The sequence below is a fragment of the Chionomys nivalis genome, chromosome 15, assembly GCF_950005125.1.
Source record: "Chionomys nivalis chromosome 15, mChiNiv1.1, whole genome shotgun sequence".
NCBI lineage: Eukaryota > Metazoa > Chordata > Mammalia > Rodentia > Cricetidae > Chionomys > Chionomys nivalis.
In genome coordinates, this window is record NC_080100.1 from 42,817,242 (window position 1) to 42,844,069 (window position 26,828).

Here is a 26,828-nt window from a genome sequence, read left to right on the forward strand (position 1 = left end):
AACAGTTATTTGAATCAAAGTTGTACATTTTTTATTGGTATTCAGAATTTTTTGGTTTCCTGTTAGGAAATTAGCCTTGCCTAGACCTTTGTCATCTGCTACAAGTGAATTAACTGGAAACGAAGGTGAAATCCAAGGGCTGCACTGGGGAGCCCAGAACCACCCTGCCCCAGGAGAAGTAAACGGGGGGAGGGCATCTAGCAGTGGACATACAGTGCTCTCGACTCACAGATTCCAGTCTGTCTTTAGAAGATGTTTCGGGGAGACTCCATATTTGTGAGATCGCATCCTTTTTTTCTTTCAGTCCGGTCCTGCTGCTTGGCTGCTGTGTGACTTCCTGTCTGCTGAAATGAGAATGACAGAAGTCACTGTGAGTCACGAGCAGTGGTGTGGTTGCTGTGCATTGCGCATGGCAAATGCTGGGTGCCAGCGAGTGTGGGCTGCTGGGATTGCAAGGAAAACATTAACAATCATCAGCCTCTCAATTCATTTTATATGCGGAGAGGCCACACACATGTCTGACGCAGCCAGCCCCATTTCTCACTTGTCATTAGTCATTAGACTTTGATGCTATGTGGCATAATGTCTGTACCATGCGAGTTGCTGCACCCCTGTTACCGGCTCTTTTATGAGGCAGATTACCATCTTCCAAGTTGCTGGCGGAAGCCAATTATATTGTAATCCTGTAGCTTCATTACAACCCCCTGGAATCTGCACTTTTGCCCATTTCTGACTTACCTGTCCTTCATATCCTTCAAACTCCCTGAGCCATCTTCTTAGTTGGCCTTTTCTTCTGTTTATGTTGTGGATTTTCCAGGTCGAGCTTCACCAACTTGCGAGCCGATGCCCTGAAGTTCTAGCCTCTACATTCTGCAGATACTAGGTGCTTCTCCTTCTGTACACTTTACTGGAGCTCTGAGGCTAGAGTGCATTATCTCTGCAGAGTAGAAACCATGGCCCAGGATTGTCATTAAACTTAGCTCTGTGTCTCACAGTTCGTCTTTGAAACAAAGCGTTCAAATTTTTGTCTTGATCACTACTGGGTTCCCTTGTCTTATCCTTCTACTATTCTGGTTTCAAAGTAGAAGATGTTTATTTGGGGAGGGGAATGATGCTTAGGATGAAGGGAATCGAGCAGCGGATATCTGTACCAACCTGGGTTTAAAGCCACCTGTTCGCAGCATGCTTTCACTGCCCAGGTAGTCATGATGCTTGACTCGTAGAATTTGACGAAGATAGATGAAACACAGCTGTAGACGTTTCTCGAGCTCTCTCTGGTCATGTGTGAAGCTTTGTGTGGGTTTATTAAACAAATAGAACAAGCTGACTGTAAACTATAAGGCAATGGTAAATAAAGTCTCTATTTCTTTTCTTGGAAATACGGTTTTTGTTAGGATGTTTTCCACACAGAGATCCTGACTGCCAGTCCTTGCTTTCAGAAAGTCACAACACAAATGTGTTTGGATCCTTAGTATTATGCCCTCAGTCCTTGCTACTTAGAGGAAGTACTCATGCCGTTCTCTGACTACTCAGTTGTGTGTCTGCACCGTCTCCCCTCCTCTGCCCATTTCTTGACTATCCAGTCACTGCCTGCACTCTCCCTTCTCCTCACTTCAGTCCTTCTGGGATAAACACGCCCTTGTGCTTCCTCTCCCCTTAGTCCCGCAAATGACAAGTCGTAGGGACTTTCCACTCACTGGAGGTGGAAAGACAAGCACACAGCCTCTATGAACAGGAAAGACAACAGTCATGTTATTTTGAAATTCTTACTGCAATTTGATATAAATGGAGTTTCCTCTAGCTAGCAGGTGGTTTATATTTTTGTATGAAGGCATTAAAGAGGCACAGTGAACTGGACCCACACAGCCCTTTCTAAATTCTCTAAGAGTTCCTTCATTCTTACAAACCATAGCATCATTTACTGACAGGGTTGAGTGTGTGCTTCTCTGTTCTCTCCTATGTACTACTTGATTTATTATATACTAGACTAATCTTCGTAGTTGATTCTGTGATACCTAATGGAGTCTAATACCCTGTAAGCACAAAACAAATATAGTCTAATACATTTGTAATTTATGTCAGCACATATTTGAATGAACTTTTCTTTTCATTTTGCTAACTAGTTGCTTTCTTTTCCCGGTTCCAGATGATCCTCCTTTAGCCACTGTTTCATTTTGTCTCATTACATTTAAGATGTGGCCCATTTCGTGATCCATATTTTCATTAACAAGTGTGCTTCCCTGTTTTGTATGATTCTAGACTTCTGTTTTCATAATTGTTCCTCGTTTTCAGATTGATCTCTTTTTAAAGGTTTTTCCCTAGAAAATTGAAGCAATCATAGCTAGGGTTCCCACCATGCTGCATATCCCTGTGACATATTAACATATGTGTCTGTGGATGTAGCTCGGGGGTAGCATGCTTGTTTGGTGGATGTAAGTCCCTGGGTCAGTTCCCACTTGGAAACAAACCAATGTGTTTATTGCATTAGGTAGAAGAGTTTCGTCCTGTGGTAGCCACTGTTTCTATCTGTGAATTCTTTGCATTTACTTTACTGATTTTAGGTTTGCTTTGATAGATATTTTGTCTTTCACCTCTTGTAGGTAACACACATTCCTTCTTAAGATTTTACCATGGTATATCAAGCAAAATAAGCCAGAACCCCCTCCAAAAATTATAACATTTTCCTTTCATATATGGAACCTAGGTTATAGAATGGTCATGCATATAACATGAAAATAGAGCGGAGCCCATTTGGAAAGGCACGGAAGAGGTGAAAGCAGGGCATAAGAAGGAAATGGGAGCGAATATGCTGAAAGTATATGATAGACCTGTAGAAAAGTGTCATTATGAAACTTACCGCTTTGAACAATAAATGTGCACTGCTGAAAGTTTTGCTTACAGTTTTCCCACATTGTGTTTTATTTTTATCTTCATGTAAAGATGGTCTTATTATTAACACATCTTTTGTCACTGGTATCCAACCTGTTGAACATTACATATGTAATGGGTGCTTAACACATCAATTTCAACATTCAGTTTTTGGGTGACTCCAATTGACTTTCCAAATATAAAATTACATGATGTGCAAATAAGGATAATTTATTTTTTTCTACTGTTTGTTCCCATTGAACTTCCCAGTTTGTCATGTCCTGCTGAAGGCCAATCTAATGGCGCACCACTCAGAATGAAGATGGTAGGTAACATAACTAGAACGCTTCTGGTGCCCTGGTTATATGAGTGTAATCTATTGATATAAAATGTACTCATTGTAGGAGATATTTTGAAAACCCATATAACGGAATAGATTTTTAAATTACATAATAATTTTTCCACATAGTTCCTCATTCATATTTAAGTGAAAGTTATATGCTATTTAGAAAAAAAATGCATTCCAAATTGCCTGATTTGAAGGAGCCTGCCTCTTTCCATCGTTAGACTGCTGTCCTGATTGGTTCCTCAATGAGAAGATAAGTGGCCATGTTCTAGTTCTGAACTTAGAAAGAAAATGAGTAAAATCTCACCAGAGAGAATGTCACTGTGGGTAAATAGTCTTTCAAAAAAAAAAAAAAACATGGGGGTGACTGAGAAAGGCATCTGACGTTTACCTCTGAGCTCCATATGCATTCTCTCTCTCTCTCTCTCTCTGTCTCACACACACACACACACACACACACAGATGATGGAGCTTGCTGCTTGCTAAGAGACAGGATCATAGGAGAGGTGGCTTATAGTTTGCTTCATATAGAACATTCAGCTTAAAAGTCGCATATGTAATATGTTAAAGATGAATAGATGGAAAATTAGAAAAATCTTCTCAGTGAGTTGGGTCTTACAAAAAAACAAAAGAAGCAAATATAAACCTTTATACATGAAGAACTCTGTGGACACGTGTAGCAGTTGGGTAGGTGAGGAACTCTGGACACGTGTAACAGCTGGGTGGATGGGGAACTCTGTGGACACGTGTTAACAGCTGGGTGGATGGGGAACTCTGTGGACACGTGTAACAGCTGGGTGGATGGGGAACTCTGTGGACACGTGTGTCATCTGGGTAGATGGGAAACTCTGTGGACACGTGTGTCATCTGGGTAGATGGGAAACTCTGTGGACACGTGTGTCATCTGGGTAGATGAGGAACTCTGGGTAGTTGCAGCAGAAGACAGGCCTAGTAAGCTAGAGCATGGGCTGGAAAAAGCAGCCTTGTGGATGTGCAGAAGAAATGCACGTGGCTGCATTGCACTAGCAGCTTCTTAGAAGTGCCCTTGTCTGGATCTCTGCCCCAAACAGGTGCTTTAGAGATGCTTGTGATGTAACTGTTTTCGCACACACACACACACACACACACACACACATATGCATATATTCATACATATCACAATAACCTTTTATCATTTCTATTATAAGTGTATTTTTCTAGACCTATATATAAAATATTAATGACATTTTTATTTTATAGTGAAAATGTCTGGGCCTATTTGTATGCTGAAATTGCACTGAAGGAATACATAAAGGAAAGAGTTGGCTTTCATATTCTAAACCCCATTCATAAATGTGAAGTTCTTTTCTTCTTAGAAGAGACTTTATTTTATTTCATGTGTGTTAAGTGTTTGGGCTGCACATGCATGCAGTGCCCATGGAGTCCAGAAGAGGGTGTTGATTCTCAATGAAACTGGAGTTTCAGTTGGTTGTGACATACCATGTACGTACTGGGGATCACACTGAAGTCTTCTTGAAGAGCAGCCAGTGCTTTTACCTTCAAGCTACTCTCCAGCCGCATAGTCATTTCCAATACTCTGGACACGTGGATACAAGTGCGTATGTACATGTACATAGTATTTACCACTGGTACTGGGAAAACCTCCGGTTAGGGTTTTGCCATAAGGAATTTTAGCAGGACATCAGCAGTCCGTGCATGGTGCTGACCATCCCACTTCAGTCACTGTGTCCCCCCTTACCTTTAGACAATTTAAATAAGCTTTCTAATTTCATTGCCAGTGAAATGAGGTTGGTGATCGCCTCCACTCAACATAATTAAATGTGACTGTATAGAGTTAGAACAAGGGGAAGCTGGAGCTGGCTTTTCTAGAAAGGTCATCAGTCTGCTTACACTGGGGCGAGAACGCTGGATACCAGACACAGAGCAGACTCTGACCTGAAAGAATAGTTAAAGGTTCTTTCTTATTTTTGTTTTTTTTAGAAATTAGCATTCACCCAAGGGAAGTTTCAGGTGCCAAATAGTGCTTGTTATCTATCTTGTCATCTATAGCAAGACAGATGAAATGTTTTTATCAAATTATGATACGAGCCCATCCCAAGTGCTTGTTATCTATCTTGTCATTTATAGCAAGACAGATGAAATGCTTCTATCCAATTATGATACGAGCCCATCCCAAGAGGTTCATTTATTTCATGAAATTCCATGGCAAATGCCTTTCCTCCACTCCTGTCTTTAAGCGGGAATTATTAAAGCAGCATTAAAACTTTGTAACATTTATTTGAATATTTTCATTCTGTCCCCAGGAACGCTGGGCTGTCCATTGCACTGCTACGAAACGTGTTCGTGTGGGAAATAGGGATTCATTTCCCCTCTAGCGGTGTTCTCAAATGTTTTGAGGCAATGACTGGCATACATGGCAGATGGTAAAGAATCAAGTTAGAATGGAATGTGATAAATGGTAGAAATGATGAGCTAATTTTGAAATAGCAGTGTGTGTTTTGAAGTCATTGGTCTTCCCTAAAAAGTCAAGGTCAGCTTTTAGGGACCCCTGGGGTTGCTGTAGTGCTAGTGGGTCTTATGTTGAGGTCAAGAGTTTTTAGATTCCAGGGATGTTTCTCACTTTTTGCTTTATTGATATTTAGTTTGTTAGTTTTTAGAGACAGAGTTTCTCTGTATAGCTTTGGAGCCTGTCCTGGAACTCGCTCTGTAAACCAGACTGGCCTTGAATTCAGAGATCTGCCTGCCTCTGCCTCCCGAATTCTGGACTTAAATGTATGTGCCACCACCACTGCCTGGCCATGCTTTATTGACTTTTTAAAGTTTATATGTACAACATACAACTACTTTTTTTTTCTTTTTTCAAGTTCCCGATTTTGCATTTTTTTTTAACTAGCTCTGAATATCTTTGGTGTTGCTAATGCTTTCTTCCATGCGACATGACTTATGTGGCATGTGTTTCTAAAATAATGCACACATTTTTCTCTCCAGTAGAGAAAATTGGTTCTGAATGTCCCGTCTGACAAACCAACAAGCTTGTATAGTTCCTTCAGCATCACAGTTACATACCCATTGCTGTTCGTGCTTTTAACATGCAAGTCTTCAAGGCCGGCGTTGGACACTGTTCTTGTGCTCGTTACAGGGGTCCTGTCATTCTAAGGAAGTTTAAATTCCATGAAAGGATGTGAAACCTGTAAACTGATTATTTAATTCAATTGGAATTCTGCATTAGAGCAATAGAAAGTGCCACTACTTTAAGCTTCCCTCATAACAGGTAATATTTGGCAAGCTGCTACCATAGTATCTCATGCAATAAAACCTCATCTCTGCCTCCTCCCCTTCCTTTCTCTTGCTAGTGTCTGTATTCCAAGTGTCTTCTGAGATCGCGCATCCCCGAGGTTGGTTGCATACATATATGCCGTAGTCTGCATTAGTATTTCATTTCACAGTGTAGTAAATTATCATATATCTCAGGGCTTAAAATAGCAGCCACTTCTAGTCTCACGGCTCTGCCCAGCAGAAGTCTGGACAGGCTCTCTCAGCAGGATCCCCTCCCAAGCTCTCCCAGTAGCTGGTAGAATTCAGTCTCTTTGGAGTGTGGAACTTGCTTGGCCCTGGAGGCTGACAGAGGCATGTTCCTGATGCTTCATATCAACTGGAAGGATCCACCCAAGAGAAGCTGCTTTGGGGTCGAGTGGCTGTTTACAGAGTCATAACTTCTTCCTGGATGCTGTAGCTTACATTTTTGTTTCACAGGTTCTGTCCACAGGACTCAGGACCAACTGGCAGTCTGACCCCAGAATGCTGGGCACTAGAGGTCTTCTGAGAATTCCGCCTGCCATACCCTTGACTTTCAAAATAAAATAAGTACATTGCCTGTTGATTATTTGCTGTTGATGATGTTACAAATGTTTATTTTATAGATGAATGAAGGTCGGACTGGAGAGATGACTCAGTGGTAAAGAGCATTGGCTGCTCCTCTAGAGGCCCTGAGTTTGGTTCCCAGCACCCACTGGGCAATTTCCACCCACTTCTAACTCCAGTTCCAGAGGATCTGATGCCCTCTTCCGGCCTCTGTGGGCACTGCCAGCACATGCTGCACAGATATGTGTACAGGAAAAACACCCATGCACACACAATTTAAAAATAAAGTATTTCTAAAAATATAAGATACAAATAAAGGTTAAGTGTATAAAGGTTTTGTCTCAGAGACAAAGTCTCACCAACATACAAGGCCAAGTGAAAATAATAGGAACAAAACCCATCACTTAAGAAAGCCTCGTGTTTTTTAGTTTAGGCTTGTTTGTTTGTTTTTCATGGACACTTACAGATTTCCAATGAGTTCTTTTAAAGCCATTCCCAATTCAAGTGGTTCTAGAAAAACTGTGAATTCATTTCCCCGTAGAAGCTAAGTAACACAAGATAGGCAAATTCCCTGCTCTTGAACAAACCTAACTTTGGGCACTTAATTCCTGTGGAGATAAAGGACACATATGGCCGCCTCCTGAAGAACAGCTCCTAGGAGGGGAAAATCGCAAGGCCTTTCTTGCCCAGGGAGTGGTCAAAGCAGATGCTGCCCACACCTTTCAGTTCCCATGCCTGTTTGAGTTTTGAAGCATTTCCACACCGAGCCTGGGAATCATCAAGTTCAGCTCATTACTTGGTAGCTGTACTACACTGAGCATATTGTTATCTGATCGTAGAATACTTTCCAGTCATGCTTGATATACGTGTGCATGGGTTATATGCTGCCCTGCTGGGCTCACAGGGCTCTCCTTCAGGTACCTTGAAATACTTCCTCCAGCATATTGCTTAGGTGGCACCCGTCAAATCCCATCTACATTTGAGGCGGGAGAGTGTCAATATGGTTCACTCTGTTTTTCTCTGCTTATTGTGTTGAGTTCTGTCATGTTCTTCCCATCTTTAAAATGTTCCTGGGGAAAGAGGGAGAAGCTGAATCAACTCAGAGAGAGTTCTCACCGAAAGTGTAACTCTCAACCACAAATGAGAGCCCACATCCTATCCCCAGCCAGGAAGCTATTTGCAATTGATAGTTGCCAGGAAAGGGGAAATATGTCTGTCATTTTTATATTCATTTATGTGTTTTGTTTCTTCTTGTTTTGTTTGAGAGAGAGAGACAGAGACAGAGAGACAGAGAATGAACATAAAGTTGGGTGAGGAGGGAGGAGAGGAGATACTAGGAGGAGTCAGAGGGGGGACGTGGTTTGATCAAAATATATTGTATCAAAAAATTAAGTAAAGATTAAAAAAGAAAGAAAGAAAGAAATGAGAGTCCTCCTTCTGCTTCTGCCCTGCATACAGGAGGAGCTGTGTTTGTGGAAGGGCAGGTGAAGGGCAACCATGAAGGCAGACAGCCAGAGAAGGAGCGGATGCCCACCTTCCTTTACCCTTGATCTATAACCACTGCTCTGGTCTACTTCATGATTCAACTGTTAGATTTCTTTGTAGACCTTATGAAGAAGCTGTTGATATTTGTTTAAATTTAGACCTTTTCTCTCTCCCTTCAATCCTAAATTTCACTTTTTCCCCCTCATCCACTGCCTCTGGTAAAATAAATAAATAAGTCGGCTTCCCTTTTGATCTTCATTTCAGGTGATTCAGAATGTATGGCTGGCAGCCTTCAAAGGGGTAATGTAGGCGCCAGATGTTTTATTCAGTGTATCTGTGTGCTGTCCTTTTGTGTAGCTATTCAAATTGCCGTGGAAGAGCCTGGGAGGCTGTCATGGATTTTGCCAGCAGTAAATGACAAGTGCTGCTATATATGCTGAATGCTATAGGTGTACTGGAAATTTCTGTTGCAGGCTCTATTTCATGCAAGTTTGTTTCTCATGTAAGGCTGCAAGTCCAGCCTGAATTCTTTAGTCAGAGATTCGGGTCTTACCTCACGTGTAATGTGGAAAGGGAAAATAATTTAGAATGCAATTACTGGTCGAGGTTGCATTTTAAAAAAAAAAGCACACAGTAACTTTTAAAACAGATTGTTTTTAATAATTCTGTGCCTTTGGGACAAAACGACATTCTCTTTTTATGCCCGCCCCTTTGGAGGTCCACTCAGTTTTTCATTGGCTGCCGTGAAATCTTTTGGAGATCATTACCTTAGTGCCCCCTAATGAAATGTAAATAAAATGAATGATTACAGCTTGATTATGGGTCCAGTATTTATGAGGCTTCTGATAACTCGCTGCATAAATTTAAGTGTGTGAGTAAATTCTCTTAGGGGCAGTCAATGCAGAGTGGGGTTTTTTCTTTTCTATTTTTTATGATGCACTAATTCTTTTCACCTCTAGATTCTTTATTGTTGTTTCTCCCCAGAAGAAGTAGGACTCTGGAAAACAAAATATTTATATAATTTTTTTTCTAGATGATGTTTGTGGTCCCTATAGAGTTCAGATCAGACCCAGCCAAACATGGAAAAATGGGAGTCCTGCTATTCTGTTTTCTTCGTGTAACGTATCTGTCTCCCCACAAAGGAAAACATGTCTACATCTCCCCCCTTTTCTTTCTTAGAAAGCCGGTTGGATTCCCAGTCTCTGATCTTTAACAGCAATCACAATGCAATGGGTTAACAGTATTTTTTAGACTAGTTAGAGCTCGAGTGATTCGGTTTTGCTTTGTCGCCCACACAAGGAAAGTGAGCCTCCATCACAGTGTAACTACTATATGGCGCTTCATGGCCCCGCTGATTCTTCTTTTTAGAATTGCTATTATTCTGAACTGTCTTTAGTTCAGGCTCTAATTCTTGCTCAGCCTGCAAAGCATTTCTTGTATCAAGAGGTAGAATAACCCTTTAAGTGTGATAGGCATGACAAAATCCTTGGCAATGTGACAGCTGATGGTGGCTGTCAACTTAACATGGGGAAGAGGGAACCTCAAGTGAAGAATTGCCTCCATTAGCTGGTCCTCTGGACATATTTTGGCGGCATGCTTTTGCTTGCTGCTTGGTATAGGAGGGCCCCGTCCACGATGGGCAGTACCATCCCTATGTAGGATGTAGGAATGAAGAACTCTGTAAGAGTGATAGCTGAAGGTGAGTGTCAGAGCAAGTCAGTAAGCAAAATTTCTCTATAGTTTCTGCTTCAAGTTTCTGCCCCGACTTTCTTCAGTGACAGACTGTCATTTTCAAGATAAAATAAACCATTTCCTCTCCAAATTACTTCTGGCCATGCTGTTTCTTAGAGCAAAAGAAAGCAAATGAATGGTTAGTGTGCCTAGACTCTATCAGAAAGATGGCCAGTTGTAATTTAGATTTTTTTTTTTTAGCTCATGGATAGGTTTAGGATTCAGTTTAATGTTAGATCTTCAGAATGTGTGTCTATAATCCCTGCACTTGACAGTTTGAAACAGAAGGATCAAGAGTTCAATACTAGCCTCAGCTATTTAGAAAATTCCAACACAGCTTAGGGATTCTTATTTAGAGCGAGTAGTATGCAATGTGTGATGTGAGGATACAACATGTAAATTTGGTTAAAATGCATCTTCATACTTGTCCCACTCTCTCATGTAATCTAGAAACTTTCTCAACCCTAATGTATTTCCTATCTAAAAGGCAAAGAAAATACAGTATCAAAATGACAAGGTTCTCATGCATAGAAGGCCATTCCTCTAAGCAATAGCCAAGTGCCACAGACCCTGTTCCACCCACGCTCTATTGGTAAAGAAGGCATTGGGTAATAAAGGAGCCTGATGGCCCATAGGATGGAATAAGCTAGCTTAGGAATGACTTCCTGAACGTCCCGAGCCTTGGGAGGGAAAAGGAGACTGAGGATGAGAACCTGCGGCCTACTCTGAAGTGGATTTCCTGTTACAGGACCAAAGCCTGAGTTGTATTGGATCGTGTGAAGATACATGATCTGATTTCAAGTTTGAGGGGATCTGAGAAAGAGTAGAGGATTTCTGTCAACACATGCAAATTCTGGATAATGAACCCAGGTCGTTTTGAGTAGCTTTGGCTACACAGGCATCAAATCTATGTTTTATAAGTCGGCCTCTCTGCCTTTCCTTCATGCCCACAGTGACAGCAAAGCATTCTTGCCCTTCTTAACACAGAGCATCCTTCTTCTCCAGAGCATTCAGTGAGCTTGCCTGCCATTGCTGGCACTCACAAAGGATGCCCACTGACTTTATAATGCCGTCCATCACTAGCCTGGATGGCAAGTTGGACTTGACAAGGTAATCAAGAGTAATTCTGGCCTCTGCTTTCTGTAGTCAAAAAGAGTAACAGAGCTTTCTTAAAATAACCTCCTAATAGAGGGCGAACCTTCCCCAAACTGACTAAACATTTTTTGCAATCTTTAATTCTTAGTTAACTCTTCACTTTGACAAATTAAGTTTTATCTACTCTATGTGTCCTATGTTAAAACACTTACTATAAAATAGTGACGAAGTATTTGGTCTCGCACCTCATGGAAATTTTGTTATCCTATATTTATTACTTTAAATTGCTCCTAATTTTGATGGGTATTCTGAAGGGAGAATTGAAGGCTGCTGTGGTGAAAGAAGATGTGCATCTCTGGCTTAGGTTAGGTCATGGAAAACATGTTTAAGTAAGTAAATAGCATACTGAAGTACTATGATGAAAGAGGGCAAGGCATTCTTTTCTAAGATGAAATTTAGAGAGTCTTTGATCACAAAGCATTTCAAATCATGGGTATTTAACATATACATGTTATATGTGGTATTTATGGTTCTTAATATATATGTGATCAAACAACCAATATTAATGAATCAAATGTTTGTTTGTAGGTCATAGTCCATGACAAAGGGAAGAACATTGATGGTTATCAGTAATTGTCATGGTTGAATAGCTGAAAATGGAGATGCTAGCTAGCACTTGGTAACAAATGCACCTTAAAGAATTAAGGTATTTCTGAGTGAGAACAATAATACCTGAATTCAGATTCTCGGTGTTAGAGTGAGTCTCCTGTGTTAGGAAAAGGTGCTAGGAAGTGAGTGGGTGCGGCGTCAGAGCTCCACAAGTGTTCACTCTCAGAACAGAAGTTACAAAGCCATCATGGATGTGAGTGGATCTGTGCTTAATGTGTACACGACAGATGTAGGCGATGCTTTCCTACCGCACCTTCCATGCTTGAGACTTTTCATCAGTTAGCCCTCTCCTTGACTACAGAAAGCAATTTCAATAATCTGCCCAAGGCATACTTCTCCAGTCTGTTACTGATGGTAAAGAATATGACAAAGGCATAGATTTTAGTGGGTGAGAAGGGTAAGATCCTTGAACTGTCATTCTCCCAAGAATATTGGCACCCAAGCATGCTTCTAAAAGTTCTCATCTATAAACCAGTGTGGTGATTGATACCTGTAACCCCAGCATTTAAGAGGCAAGAAGATCAGAAGTTCAAGGTCATCTTATGCAGCCTAGAAAGTCTAAGACCAGCCAGTCTGGGATCCATGAGACCATGACTCAAAAACAACAATAGCAACCCTCTTCCTGGTTGATTCACCTTAGACACATAAATCCCTAGTTTTCTATCATTTTTTCATCTTTAAAATAGAGATAATGATGGTGGGTTGGAGTCCGTGAAGCTGAGGTATAAGAGTTAAAGGGAGGACTCATTCTAGCACATTCTTAGAAATTATAGATATTAAAACAGAACCTACAAAACACAAATTTTTTTATTAAAAATTCCGCCTCCTCCCCACCTACCTTTTCCCTCCCCCTCCCCCCCATTCCCCAACCCGCACTCCCCTCCTCCTCCCTCTTCAGTCTGAAGAGAACACAAATTTACAAGTAACATTTTCCCAGATAAATTTTGATTTAAAATATTTTAAAATGTAATTAGAAGTTAACGACCTCTCAAATACTATAATACTATTTGATATTCGGAGAAATTGATAAACATGTATTTTTCAGCATCTTAATCTTCCATTCCTATGTCTGTCTTAGTGATGAGTTGATAGCTTGTGACGTCCCCTTCCTGTAGGTTCAGCAAGATGTTTATTTCCCTGTTTCCTGCTGTTCTCAAGTAGGTGGTCCGCTTGCATGGGAAGTTTATCATTTTGTTTTGCTTTTCCTAGAGAAGTGGGAATTCAGCAATTGTCCGCTTACTAGAAAGTAGTATTTGTATCTGTGTTTTCTTACCGACCTGCTTTCTTCCAGTTTGTGGTGCCAAACAGGCCCAGCTTGTCTCTCTGCTTGCCAGGCAGCCGTTGCAGCCTGTTTGACTTATCAGGAGGATGGAGGAGAAAGACTTTAAAGTGTATGCAGACAACCGTGTGAAAACCGCAGATGTAGAATGGCATGCCACTGTTGCACTGCCTGGCTGTTGTCTGAATACAGCATTATTTGCTCTGTTGCTATCACAGAGTACTTAAAGTCTAAGCATTAATCATTCCTGTCTTCTGATTAATCTGTCCAGCAGAACTTGAAAGAAAATGACAAAAGTATCACCAAAAAATGTTCTTAAGGTAGAGGAGTGCGGGCCAACTTTCCCTTCACTTTCTCCCCTTCCCCTTGCCTTTCCCCAGGATATAGCAAATAAGACCTTTGAAAACTAGGGGATACTAAGTTTATTGTTTTAGTGGCTGGAATATAGTGGTACCCACAGTCTTTGCTAAAGGAACAACGGTTTGCCAGCATTCCATATAAAAAAAAGTGTGTTTTTCCTTTGCTTTGCTAGTCTCCATGGCACGGATGGAATCAAGTCAGAGAAATCTGACATTTTTATTCCCATGGCATCAAACAAAAACACACACGGATACGTTACTTAATACAGCTTGTCAGGTCACCGTGGTGTTTACAGTTGAAAAGCTGTGGTTGATTTGGAAGTATATAGACTATTAAGGGAGAAGAATTGCAGAAAGGTGACTTTTATAGTGCAGCTCTTCCGTGGTGATGTCCCTTTTCCCATGCTGTCTTCCCCAGCTTTCAAAGTCCAGTGTCCCTAAAGATTACAGATGGCACTTCCTCAGTAGTTTGACATTGTTGTATGGCTGTTCCTTCCCATTGCTAAATCAGTTCCCTGCGTGTGCCTAAGTGAGACGTTCAGAATGTGCCTTGACCATGAAGAACAGTCATGGCATGTGTGGAGGACACGGTGGGGTGGCAAGGGAGGAGTGCCACCCTGCCTTTGGCACTCAACCAGAGCCCAAGAGGCTGGGCAGGTTTGTAGTTATTTTGACAAATTCTCACTGACTATCAGATATACAAATGCCCCTGTATGATTGAACCCCCAAAACAAAATAATTGACAGATGTTATGGCGATAATCTATTCCAGGGACCCCCTTTTCCAATGAAGGTTGGGCTCTTTAACAGCCGCTCCATGGTTTAAAGTGAATGGAACTGTGTGTAACGAGGCAGTCGACAAGAACGGAAAGCATCCACTGTAGCTCTGCTAGTCTGTCAGAACAGGAGTTGGCCATCGTATTATGAAGTATGGAGAAGAAGCACTTTTTATCAGGTCTGACCTCAAAGGAGGTTGGCTTTTTTTTTTTTTGAAGACTTTTAGAAATCCTGTGTCTTTTTGCTTTTTGAGACAGGGTTTCTCTGTAGCTTTGGAGCCTGTCCTGGAACTCGCTCTGTAGACTAGGCTGATCTCGAACTCACAGAGATTCGTCTGCCTCTTCCTCCTGAATGCTGGGATTAAAGGCGTGTGCCAAGTCCCATGTCTTCTGATTTCATGCAACATCTATAGTTCTTCAAAAACACTTACTGCTTTAGGATCGTGTATCCAGTCCATACTTGACACCGTACAGTCCTAAGTGTTACTAAAAATAAACATCTTGCCTTGACTTAAATATATTGCATGTATTATCTACAGTAATTCTCCTGGAGTCATTTTGTCAAACATGACATGTCCACACTGCAGTCTGGAAAAGTGCAGCTTTCAGTGTGGGAAAATCTCATTTCAAGTTCAGGTCCATGCACTCCCTATGTGGTGTTGGCAAGTATTCTTATGTTGACCACAGACAGCTCATTCGGAATACCACTTGGGCATCTGTGTTTTCTATATATCTAGTTTTGTGTTTTCTCCCTGGGTTGTCATTTAATTTCCGTTTTGTTGGTGTTAATTTACTTCCACTTCCTATGTTGCCTCTTAAGTTGATGTAACAAGTAGTTTCTTAGTAGATTAGTGTATGTTTCTATATCACACCCAGTTGTGGGCAGGATGACGTTGAATATAAAAATATAGAGAGGCATGTAAGGGGAGCCTAGAGACTCAGAACCCTCACAAACAGATTGTTTGCTCTTAGGAGAGGAAGAGCTTGAGACTTTAGGAATCCCCAGATTCACAAGCCTGGGGGATTTCACAAATGGAGTATGCCCATGCAACCAGCACTTACAAGGAAAACAAAGTAAGATACAGTGTAGATCCGTGGCTTCTGCCATTATTTCTCCCTCTCCTCCTTAACCCTCACTGTCAATCCTGACTTATAAGTCCAAGAGAATGATAGACAGCTACACTTTCTTTTTCCTTGGGTATTTTTTTAAATTGTGGTAAAATATGTGTAGCATGAAATTTCCACTTGATCCATGTATTTCTAACTATGTAATTCTGTGTTATTTACATTCACCCTCTTGTACAACCATCAGCACTGCCCATTTCTAGACCATTCTCTTGGTCTCCAGCTGTGACCCTGAACTATTAAATGCTAACGTACCATCCTTACTGCTGGCCTTTAGCAGTGATCATTCATTTCCTTTTCTTTCTCTATGAATCTGATGGCTCTGGACTCCTCCGAGAAATGGTAGGATTCATTTCATATCAGACAGCAATACTTGGGGTCCCGTTTTCATTTCTTTGAAGTATATACCCACCCAGCAGTGGGATAGGTTGCTCATAGGTATTTCTGTGTTTGTTTTTGAGGAATCACTTTAGCATTTTTGTAGTGGCAGTACTATTTTATTTTCCCATAGGATATATTTCCTAGTAGTTATTTTTCTTATTGACGTGATAAACTATCTAGAAGAAGTGAACTCGAGGGAGATGGATTTATTTTGGCTCAGGATTTTGAAATACAGTCCACCATGGTGGGGAAGGCATGATGTAGCTCATGGGGGCTTACAGCTCAATCTCAGCAGGTCATGCAACAGAGAGACAAGAGCCAGGAGCTGGGCTGGGGTATAACAGTCAAGGTCTTCCTCCTGGCAACCCACTTCCTCCAGCTAAACCCTACCTCCTAAAGATCATCCAACCTCTCAACTCAATCCCAGCCACTGGAGTTCCTGTGGGGGACATTTCACATCCAGCAGTAATTGTGTTGACAGTGTTCTGTGCCATTGCAGCGCATTCTTTTCTGTAACCATGTCTCTGTGTATTTAGCCGTTTTACTATTGATTGGCATTTATGTAAATTCTGGTTTGGGGCTTTTTCAAACAGCACTGTTATTGTACTAAGTCTTTATCATTAGATACTATCTTTCTATAGTTTTTTATCTTTTTAATATCTTAAAATAAAGGTAGTTATCTGCTCGCAAAGCTTTCTGATTGCTTCATTTGGTAAGCTTGGTGTGACGGGTAACAATATAGCCTGCCGACATTGGCCTAAAAGAATCACAAAGTGTGGGTGAAAAGGCTTCAAGCAGGTCTTGATTCCTGACTACTTAACACCTAACTCTGCTCTTGTCTCTGTTCATTCTGCCTAGCTGTTGTGGCTACCAGATTCATGGTCACAAGACAGACAACGGCATTTAACTTCCCATCTTGACACATAACAGGAAAATAATCTTTTATCTTTTGTCCCTAACCTAACTTGAATCATGTACATATATCCCTGGATGCTGCTGCCTGGATGAGCCTGAAATTTGCACATAGAGTGTTTACTAGAGCCAAAGTTGGTGGGATAGGGAGAGCCAGGGGATATCCCAAACTAACTTAGAATACAGTTGCCACAAGAATGAAGAGAAAGCACCACACATTGGAGTTCAAGGTGTGGGAGCATGGCTCAGCAGGATGCATGGCTGCTGGTCTGTTAGTCTACAGCTGACAAAATAAAATAAAATAAAATAAAAAAGCCTAGGTGTAGCTCCAGTGGACTGCTGTAGTCTTACTGCAGAATAAAAGTTAAAATCACAGAGCATCCTAAAGACAGGTGGGCACTTTAGGTAAAAAACATACTTTGCTTCCTCCCGAGAGTTATAATTTCCCACTTTGCAATATCATGTCTTAACATGTTCCTTTTTGTTTTGAAATAGGATCTCATTGTGTAGCTGAGCTGTTCTGGAACTCACTAAGTAGACCACACTGTCTTAGAACTCAAAGAGATCCGTCTGCCTCTCCCTCCTCAGTGCTGGCACTAAAGATTATGCCACTGTGTCAGGCATCTTGGTGGTTTTATCACATGAAGAAGGGCATGGGATTTTGTTCTGTTTGGAGATTTGGTGTGGCCTCGAACACGTGAGACAGGGGTTCTACATCTCCATCTCTTGATATTATAAGACTGAATCTTACTCTAGTCCTTGCTAGCCTTGAACTTACAATCTTCCTGCAGCAGCCTTCCAAATGTTGGGATTCCGGGTGTGAACCACTGTTGTCAATGCTGAGTATGGAGGGCATTAATTTCCCTTCGATTCTGAGTTCTGCTTTGCATTTTATTTGCTTGTCTTCGTTCTCCTTCTGTTTACAAAAGCTCTTATTCGCATTGATTATGAAAGAGATACTGTTGTGAGGGAGAAAAATCACTAAATCTTAGTGTTGGAAAAGGTTTGCGTTCCTCCCATTTTAAAAATACCATGTGTCTGGCTGAATATGGTAGATAAAAAGTGTAAGGAAATTAGATGATGTTTCAATAAAAGCGAGTACAGTAGAATGCAGAGATACGGCTGGGAATTACTAGCCTCTCTGGCAGCTAATCTTTCTTTTTAACATTAATTTTATTCTTATCAAAATACAATGTATAGGGAGAATTTTAAAAATTAAATAATGGTACTAACTTTATGAAAAATAGAGTCTGTGTCTCACCCGTCCCCACCTTCCCGCCCTACCCCCTCCCAGGAGCTCTCTAAGAATATTCTCCACATGTCTCAGGAATGTATTTAGGATGCTCCTAGTATCACTTAGCTTCAGTCTTTACATACTGATGCCATTTAGGATACAGGAGGGCACCGTTCTGCTCCCTCATCCGGCATCACCTTGTGTTTGGATTTGTTTTTCTCTTCTCCAGTTTTCCATGTAAAGGTAGCACTGTTAGGGTGAGGTTTTCTGTTGTTCTTGTTAAATCAGTTTTCAGTATATTACCCCAGGTATGCTCATGTTGGTTTCTTATTGCTATAGTGACAAATTGCTTTAAACTTGGTCTTAAAATAGCACGAAGTTGTCATCTTACAATTCTAGGGACCAGAACTCTGAAATGGGCTTTATTGGGTAGAGTCAAGGGCTGTCTTCCTTCTAGAATTAGTCCCTTCCATTTAGAAGCTTCTAGAATTCCTTAGCCTTGATGGTATCATCTGAATATCTGCTTCTGCCATGTCTCCAACTCTTAACACCTCCCTTTCCTGCATTGTAAGGACTCTGGGGTTTATGTTGAATGCATGTCAAAAGTGCAAGCCTCAGCAACCTGAATCTGAAGAACAAAAAGAACAAAAGATGATTTATTCACAGGTTGACATAGTAACAACATCTTCAGAGGGCCAGTATTCTGTGCATAATGTGTTATGCATCACCACGCTAATCATATTTCTATTTTCCTGTATATTTTTTTAGAGGTGATCATTGGGCTGTTTTCCTCTGCCTGGATTTTATTTAGCTCTCATGAATTCTTTCCATATTCTACAGCTATATGAAACCTTCCTTTGTGCTTTCTGCAGTCTGAATGGCATCAGATAAACTGTCACTGTGTTTTATATTTAAGCCGCTTTCTACGTTCTCCGCTTTTTGGGCCAAGTCACCTTCTGTGTTCTTGGGACATCAGCAACTTCCTGTAGGGATTTCTTTTGGTGGTCATTGTCAGCATCCTGGAGATTCCCTTTGCCTTTGTCTGCATACCCCCTTTTCCTTGCTCTCATGCGTTTCTCCTGAATGGTGTACGTCATTGTTCAGAACAGCCTCCGCAGCTTCTCGAGAAGAGATATGTTGATAGTTAATCTCGGTACCTTAGATCCCTTAATGTCTCTTTAATCAGCGGTATAGACAGCAAGGACAAGCTTTGCCTGACTGGCAGAAAGGCCTCAAGAGCTGGATGCTCTGTCCTGAGCTGTCTGGCATGGAGCTTAGGGATGGTGTTTCTCTAACATTTTCACACGCATAAAACATTTAATCCGTGTCCTTCTCAGACGTCACACATACTCAACCTCACATTAGTTGCCCAGTGCAGCTGTAGAGAGTCCTATAAAGAATCTGTTTGAAGAGTTAACTCCAGCTATTACCCATAAGAGCTGCACCCTCCCCCATAAAACCTGTTTCTGACAGCCTAGTCATGAAAAGTGTCAAGCATTAATTTTCCCTCTCTACTTCCTCCTGCTTCTCCAACTGATAGCAACCCTCAGGACCTGCAGGTGTATGTGCTGTTTATCTTTGCATCCCCCATGAAGCCCTTGATTTCCCCTCTCGTAGGCAGGGCTTCTTGATAATCATCAAATGAGCCAGTCTTGGTCCAGTGTCCAGAACCCCTGCTGCGGATGCCCCCACCCTGCTCTACCGTTCTTTCCCAATGTTTGTGAGTTGACAAGTTAACCCAGCAGTGACCTTTACACATCATTGAGTCCCTGAGTCCCTGAGCCAAGACACCATCTAGCCCTTGGCTGTCATTCGAGATGTCAGTAGCCCACAGCTATCAGAAACCATCTTGTGTATGTCCTTATTAAGCGTCCCTGATTAATGACCCTATAGACAACCCTTTTGATCTCATCCGTTGTTGCATCTCTTGCATCTGGAGCAGACACAGTTGAATAGAAGTTTATTAAATGAATGATGGTATTAGCTTTTGAGAGTTCATGTTGATACCTTTCTAACCCTTACTGTACTATGTGGCTGTTAAAGGGAAAGAACCTGCTATATTATGCCTTCTTTGAAAGTTTTCTTCAACCGTGTTCTCTTTGGAAGAATCCACAGATAGTTGAACATTCATCAAGAGTGCTTGTCCCTTTCAGTCTTGGCTTTACATCTTGTATGTGCCTTGTAGAATCCCCCAACTCAGGAGGAAAGAATTAAAAAAAAAATTGATTTCAGAGATCTGGCTCATAAATTTCACTGGAGGAGCCAAATTACTTGGGTTGAGCGCCTCTTGTCCATGCACCTCAGGCCTGTGTATTTGGAATCACTTTGGTGAGCTTCTTAAACTTTGCCCTCTGAGCAGCTGTGGAGCCCATTTTATGTGGTATTGGGTCCTCTTGTTCAGCTGAGTTTCTTATCTAGGTTGCTGTTTGGGAATGGCATGGATTCCTTGGTAATTAGGTTTCTGTGACTCAGAAGTACTTCTGGGGCTCTGGCTATAAAAAGCCATTCCCCTTGAATAGGACAAAAGTCTCCATACACTTTGAGGTTAGTTAGGTTGCTGAGAATCCAAACTGCAAAATGAGTATGAAAAATAAGATGATCACCCCCACCTCCACCTGTACTGAGGGACGTTAAACTGGAATCTAAATGCAGAAAACAGGTCCTTGATGCTAAGCATCTTGGAGATGCCCCCTGTTTCTTCTTCAGAATTTCCAGAGGGGCACTGTTTTTTGGTTGTTTGAGGGATGGGTAGTTCTTTGCTGTGGGGGTGCTGTCATCTCTTTTTTTGTAGGATATCTCAGCTGCATCCTGGCCTCTACCTACTAGATGCCAGTAGCAGCGGGTCCTCCTGCATATCCCAGAATGTCAACCTAGAATTGTCCCCAAACTTTGAAAAACTTTATTTACAGCTGTTATTCAGGATATCTTACAGAAAGATCCAAACATAAGCCATGACACTGAATTCATTAAAAATGCATAATGTCAAGTGCAAGAGAGGGTCACTTGTTTGTTCCAGGCCGCCTAGCTAGCTTAGAACCAAAATAATCATACAGAAGCTGTATTAATTTAATTCACTGCTTGGCCCATTAGCTCTAGATTCTTAATGGATAACTATTACATCTTAATTTAACCCATTTTTATTAATCTGTATATCACCGTGAGGTCGTAGCCTACCAGCAAAGTTTCAGCATGTCTATCTCTGGCGGCTCCATGGCATCTCTCCAACTCTGCCTTCTTCCTCCCAACATTTAGTTCTGTCTTCTCCACCTACCTAAGTGCTGTCCTCTCAACAGGCCAAGGCAGTTTCTTTATTCATTAATGGTAATCACAGCATACAGAGGGAAATCCCACATCAGGCAAGGGTGTGCTGTTCCTATAACAAAAGAAGGCTCCTCCCAGGCGGTGTGGCGCACGCCTTTAATCCCAGCACTCGGGAGGCAGAGGCAGGTGGATCTCTGTGAGTTCGAGGCCAGCCTGGTCTACAAGAGCTAGTTCCGGGACGGGCACCAAAGCTACAGAGAAACCCTGTCTCGAACCCCCCCCAAAAAAGGCTCCTGTTGTGTGCCCCCAAAGTTGCCCCAAATAGTGTAAAACAGTGTCCTGTACCTTTATCCCATGAGAATCATGTCGCACTGCTCTCGGGTGAACTTCTCTAATCTATGGCTTTGCCACACAGAGAAAGCCATTCTTCCGTTTTCTCTTTTAGCTTGTTCTGGGGGAGCACTGGGCAGCTGTCCTTGGCACTGGAGGTATACACAGCCATAACACATACCAGTTTTGTTCTAGGAGTCTCCAGTCATGCAGGTAGACAACCCAATGCAGAAGAGACTAAGTGGTGACAAGTGCTAAAGAGAAAAATGTGTCAAGATGAGGAGAAGGAAGCACTAGGCGTGGGAGTGTTGCGTCTCCATGTAGTTCAGGCAGGGTGTGAAGAAAGGTCAGAGTCCAGGTAGTGAGGTAGCGGATCATCATTTTTCCATGAATAAATAACCTGAAAATGAGGAAAAATTTGTTTTGTTCGTCTTTTCCAGTGGTATCAATATCCAGAGCATAGTAATCTAGATCTGATGTTCTGTGAGTGTACAGAGGCTCTCATCATGACCCAGCAAGGCCTGTAATCTCATGGCAACCAGGAAGCAAAGCAGGAGAAAGAGCCAGGGTGTTAGTGTTCTCTTCTAGATGGTGGAGCCTGTGCCCTAACTCCTATCCACTAGGCTTACCCTTGAAGGTTACACCCCACCTCAAGTAGTTTTACAAGTTGGGGACTTACAGGCCACTGGGGTACCTTTACGATCCAAATAGTAAGAGAAGAATAAGTCCAAAGGGGAATGAGGTAGATGTGAACCAGGCATCAGAGACAAATGGTGACCTGTGGGGGGGAGGAGGCAGACAGGGGGAGGGATATGGGGGACGGGGAGGGGGGGCAGGGATGTGGATCTTTGGATACCAGCTCGAATTACATGAGCCCTTATCTATTCAATCACCCAGGCTTAAAAAGCCTTGATAAACCACAGCTAATTCTATATTCTCCATTATTTTTTTTTTTAAATTTGGAACCAAACCCTCGTGTTCGTTATTTCATTTGTGACTATTTTTGTGTACATCTCAAAAAATAAAAAGGACTTAAAGATGATCATGAGATATGACAATGCAAAGTAATTGTCTTTCCCCAGATGTCCCCTCTGTGCGTATTTGTTTTTGTACACACATATTTACATACTCCAATGCTCACTGGCAGCCTGGTAGATTCTCATATCATGTGGGAGCTGAGCTTCGGGGCTGCATGCCAGTGGGGGATTATCTTGGTTGTGTTGTTATCGACAGGGAGTGACCTGCCCACTGTGGGTGGCGCTGTTCCCTGGCTAGTGTAAGTAGAGAAAGGCAGCCGAACAGCAGCATGCATTTATAGGTCTCTTCTTTCTGATTGCTGGTGTGGTAGAACCAGCTGCATCAGGCTCTTTCCAGCTGAACTTCTCGGCCATGATGGACCTTAGCCTTAAAGTGGGCGTCCGAATAAACTCTTTCTGCTTTAAGAAGTTGCTTGTGTCAGGATGCCCTACCACAGAAACAGAAAAGCAGCTAAAGTGCTTCTGCACATTGATGCAAATATTCCATGTGTGTATATAATATCTATGTCACATTGATTAGTTTTGAAATGTCTGGTTAACTGTTTATAGTCTTTGATGTCAGGACCCATAAAAGGTACATGGGTTATAGTTGGCTGCTATGTATCATAAAGATTATTTTTAGACTTATAAGTTCAACTTTAAATCTGTTTCTCTATTATTAAAAATGTTACATAAATAATTACATAAATTTGTTTCTTTTATTAAAAATAATTATATAAGTATTTGCATAAAATATTTGTATAGAACAATTTTTTATTATTTTAGGAAACCTTGCTTTTACTTTTACCTCTAGCTTTGGCTGGTCACGTCTCTGACACTATTTAACATTACTTACTTCCTGCACACTGATACTTTGATATAGAAGCTTGGTTTTCTCCAGGGCTCTGTGACATTTTTGGTAAGACTACATCTCATTATTGCCTCAGGAGACATATAATGTCCAGTGTAAATCTCTCCAGGGTATCAACAGTCATCAGTGCTCGCAGCCTGGATTTACTGATTCATGAGGGCTTGGAAAACAGCATTGTTCTAGGCCTACCAGCTCTTCTTTGTCAGGTGGGAATGCACTATGAAAGAGTCATTTCCCTATCTAGGGGCACAGTGCATAGGAAACGGGAGGTGCTTGATTCTTCTCCCTTTTCAAAACACCGAGGGGCCATCCTCTGGCATCCGCGCTTCTTTCCCTCTTCCTCTGCCTCCTTTCTTATGCTTTCTGACCTCAGACACTTGTTATGTTGTTGTTTCTATTGATGCTTGACTATCTCATCTGGATCCAAGTGTCTTGGTGTTTGGCTGTTAGAGAGAATGAGAGGGAAGTTTTTGGAGGTTTTTCTCGGAAAGGTGACCAATTCCAGAAAGGACCACTTTGGATTTTCTGTACTCCCTACAACAAAGAAGGTACCTAGGAAAAACGCTGAAGAGATCAGTTGAAGAAATTAATCCAGCTAAGTAACCATGTGCCTTGGATATGGGTGGTTTCTGAAGAATCATGAGAAGCTACACATCAGACATTGGAAGGAGGCTTCCCTGGGGGTTGGCAGTCATGCTAGTGACTCCAATTTGGAATATATTAAGGAGGAAGTATTAAAAGGAAATGCAAGTGGGAATGGCCTGTAACACATTGGCATATCTAACTAAAAGTCACTTGAAAAGATCTGTGTATAGAAGTTTTTATTGAATTAGATTAGAAAATATTTTCTAAAGTGAAAATTTCCATGAAAATTAAAGAATTTCAGCAACTTACTCTTTTTGCTATAGGTAACTGATTTTTAAAAATCTTTTTAAAAACTCACAACACTGATAATTTTAAATCAGCTTTTGTAAGTAAAATTGCCCTCTTTGTGGTATATAATTCCTGATTATTTTTTTCTTATTTTTTCTTTAATAAATTATAACCGCTTTATACACCCCCATTGCACCCCCTATAGAGACAATGGTGATCCAATGGGTGTACTTTCAGCTTGAATTTCATGCTTCTAAAAGATAGTTGGCGAAGTTGGTGACTAGTTAAAAATCAGCAATTTTCACAGAGAAAGTTGGCAAGTAAGGGCTTCAGTGTGGTCCTGGGACTCTACATGAATCTCTGCTCCCCAGGTCTCAGCTCTGGAGAGCTACAGCTGCTGCAGAAAGGTAATACAAGGAGAGGTGTGAAGACTGGCGAGAAGCCAGATGGAGTCGCATGTATTGGGGACCATCCAGCCCTTGCCTCCCTTCTTGGCCCTTTGTATGGGACACGGTCTGTACCACAGTACCATGGCAAGAGTAAAGACACCAGCATCTGGGCTGAACACTACCAGTGTCTGTGCACCTTGGCTGCTGCTCCTGCATCAATAAGGAACATGGCTGCAGTCTTGGGATGTAGCTGTGTGAACATGCCATATCACCTAAGGTGGTGTGCGTGTGTCTGTGTGCACGTTTGTCTGTGACCTTGTAGTACTTAGAAAAATTGATGAAAGAAAGTTACGATTTTTTTTTCTGGTGTTTCTTTTCAACCAACTAGTAGCTGCCAAACTTTAAAACATATTAAAATGCATCAGGGGAAGTGATTCAGATGTGTTCTTCGTACACGACAATGGAAGTACAGTTAGTGCCAAGTTTTGAATACTGTGAAAAAAAAAAACGTGTTCCTTGAATAAATACAGGACGAAACTTGCTGGCTCGTAAAATATCTGCTGTCTCTTTCCTTCCTAACTCCTATTAGATTGCTGTTGTAGTGTTCTCAAGAATCAGCTTTTCACAATTAAGAATTCTCGCTCCTGTCTCTTGCGTTCCTCATTGGTTCTTCCCCACCACCGCCTTGTGCCTGTTCACAGAAGTCTTTGCTTGAAAACAGAGTTCAACTTCCCCCAGATTAGCACAGCAAGTTTATTCCTCTTTGTGGTGATTGCCATATATAGAAAAAAAGACCCAATTATTTTCACCAGGCGCCGTCCCTCATCTCCTGTGGACTATGAGCGATGCTCCTGACTCCAAGGAAGGGGTAAGCACAGCTTCCTCAGGGTGGCAGATTGAGATCCTGAGTTTCACAGGGTTGCTGTGTGGGGAGGGGTAGTTGACATCTTGCTTAGATGAACTCCTGTACGCATGATACTATTGTTATATATATTTAGATGAACTCCTGTATGCATGATACTATTGTTATATATATATATATATTTTTCCCCAGTCTGCACTGGGAAAGGGACTCTTCTTTTCACTGAGGTAAAAAGTGGGTCTCTGAGTGGAGCGACTTTCTTTAAAAAAAAAAAAAATCAGAAACCAATTACTTGATATGCAGAGCTGCGAGCCTCGTTCCTTTAACGAAATCAGTGCAGTGCGCACCACAGTTAACCTGAGGAAAGCCGCTGACAGCTCTTGATTCCGCTGGAGGTGGAAGGACCCAAACTTACCGGATCCCCCTCCCCCCTGAGAGGTTGTTAGTCCAGTCCTTTAGAGAGGTTCCTCTTGGCTCTCTGTCATCACCGGGACGCTGGCAGAGAGTGTGTGTCATGGTTACAATAGAGCGTGCTAACATATAACAACCATGAAAGCCCAGCGGGAAAGGCTGCAGATTCCAGGGCTGACCTTGGAGTAAGTATTGTCTGTCTTTAATATTTTAATGCTTTCTGCATGGCACTCGCTTTCCCTTTCCGGGGAACCAATAGCTATTTAGCATCTGTTTGCACTGACAGCCTCAGAGCACTGCAGGGTGAGGTAGAGGAACATGTTTTAAATGCATGGCATTTGGTTCCAGCCGATGTGCAAACCCAGACCCAGCGTTTTGCATTGCAGTCGGAGGGAAGGTGCCGCTGCATATTTAAAGTTGCTGAGCCCCAGTTCTGGAAACATCTTAGCAGCTCATTGTGAAAGAATGCATCAGTAGGTCATGGTATATCTGGCTTTTTTTCCCTCTCCTCTTACTGTTTGTTTATGCTCATGACGCCTGTCTCTGAAGAAAGGCCCTTGTCTGCATTGAATAATAGAAAACATCAGGATGGATGAGCATGCAGGAGAAGGGTTATTTGTGACAGTCATTAGATGTGATCCATGTTTCATCAGTGCAGCAGAATATTAATGAACTGAAGAACATTTAGCATCCTC

The 26,828-nt window shown here is 41.7% G+C and overlaps 1 protein-coding gene across 9 annotated transcripts in view; it reads left to right on the forward strand.

The window, feature by feature from the left end:
* Positions 1 to 26,828, forward strand: part of Mast4 (microtubule associated serine/threonine kinase family member 4) — a 593,745-nt gene that overhangs the window by 357,163 nt on the left and 209,754 nt on the right. The window contains exon 1 of one of the 9 annotated variants that reach the window (XM_057790144.1): positions 25,664 to 25,728. The exons of 6 other annotated variants lie outside the window; for them this stretch is intronic. In XM_057790144.1, coding sequence (XP_057646127.1) covers positions 25,706 to 25,728 — 23 coding nt within the window. In that variant the 5' untranslated portion in view covers positions 25,664 to 25,705. Of the gene's footprint in view, positions 1 to 25,663; positions 25,729 to 26,217; positions 26,319 to 26,828 lie in introns of those variants that run through there. 2 more of the 9 variants (XM_057790148.1, XM_057790147.1) reach the window with 2 other exon arrangements.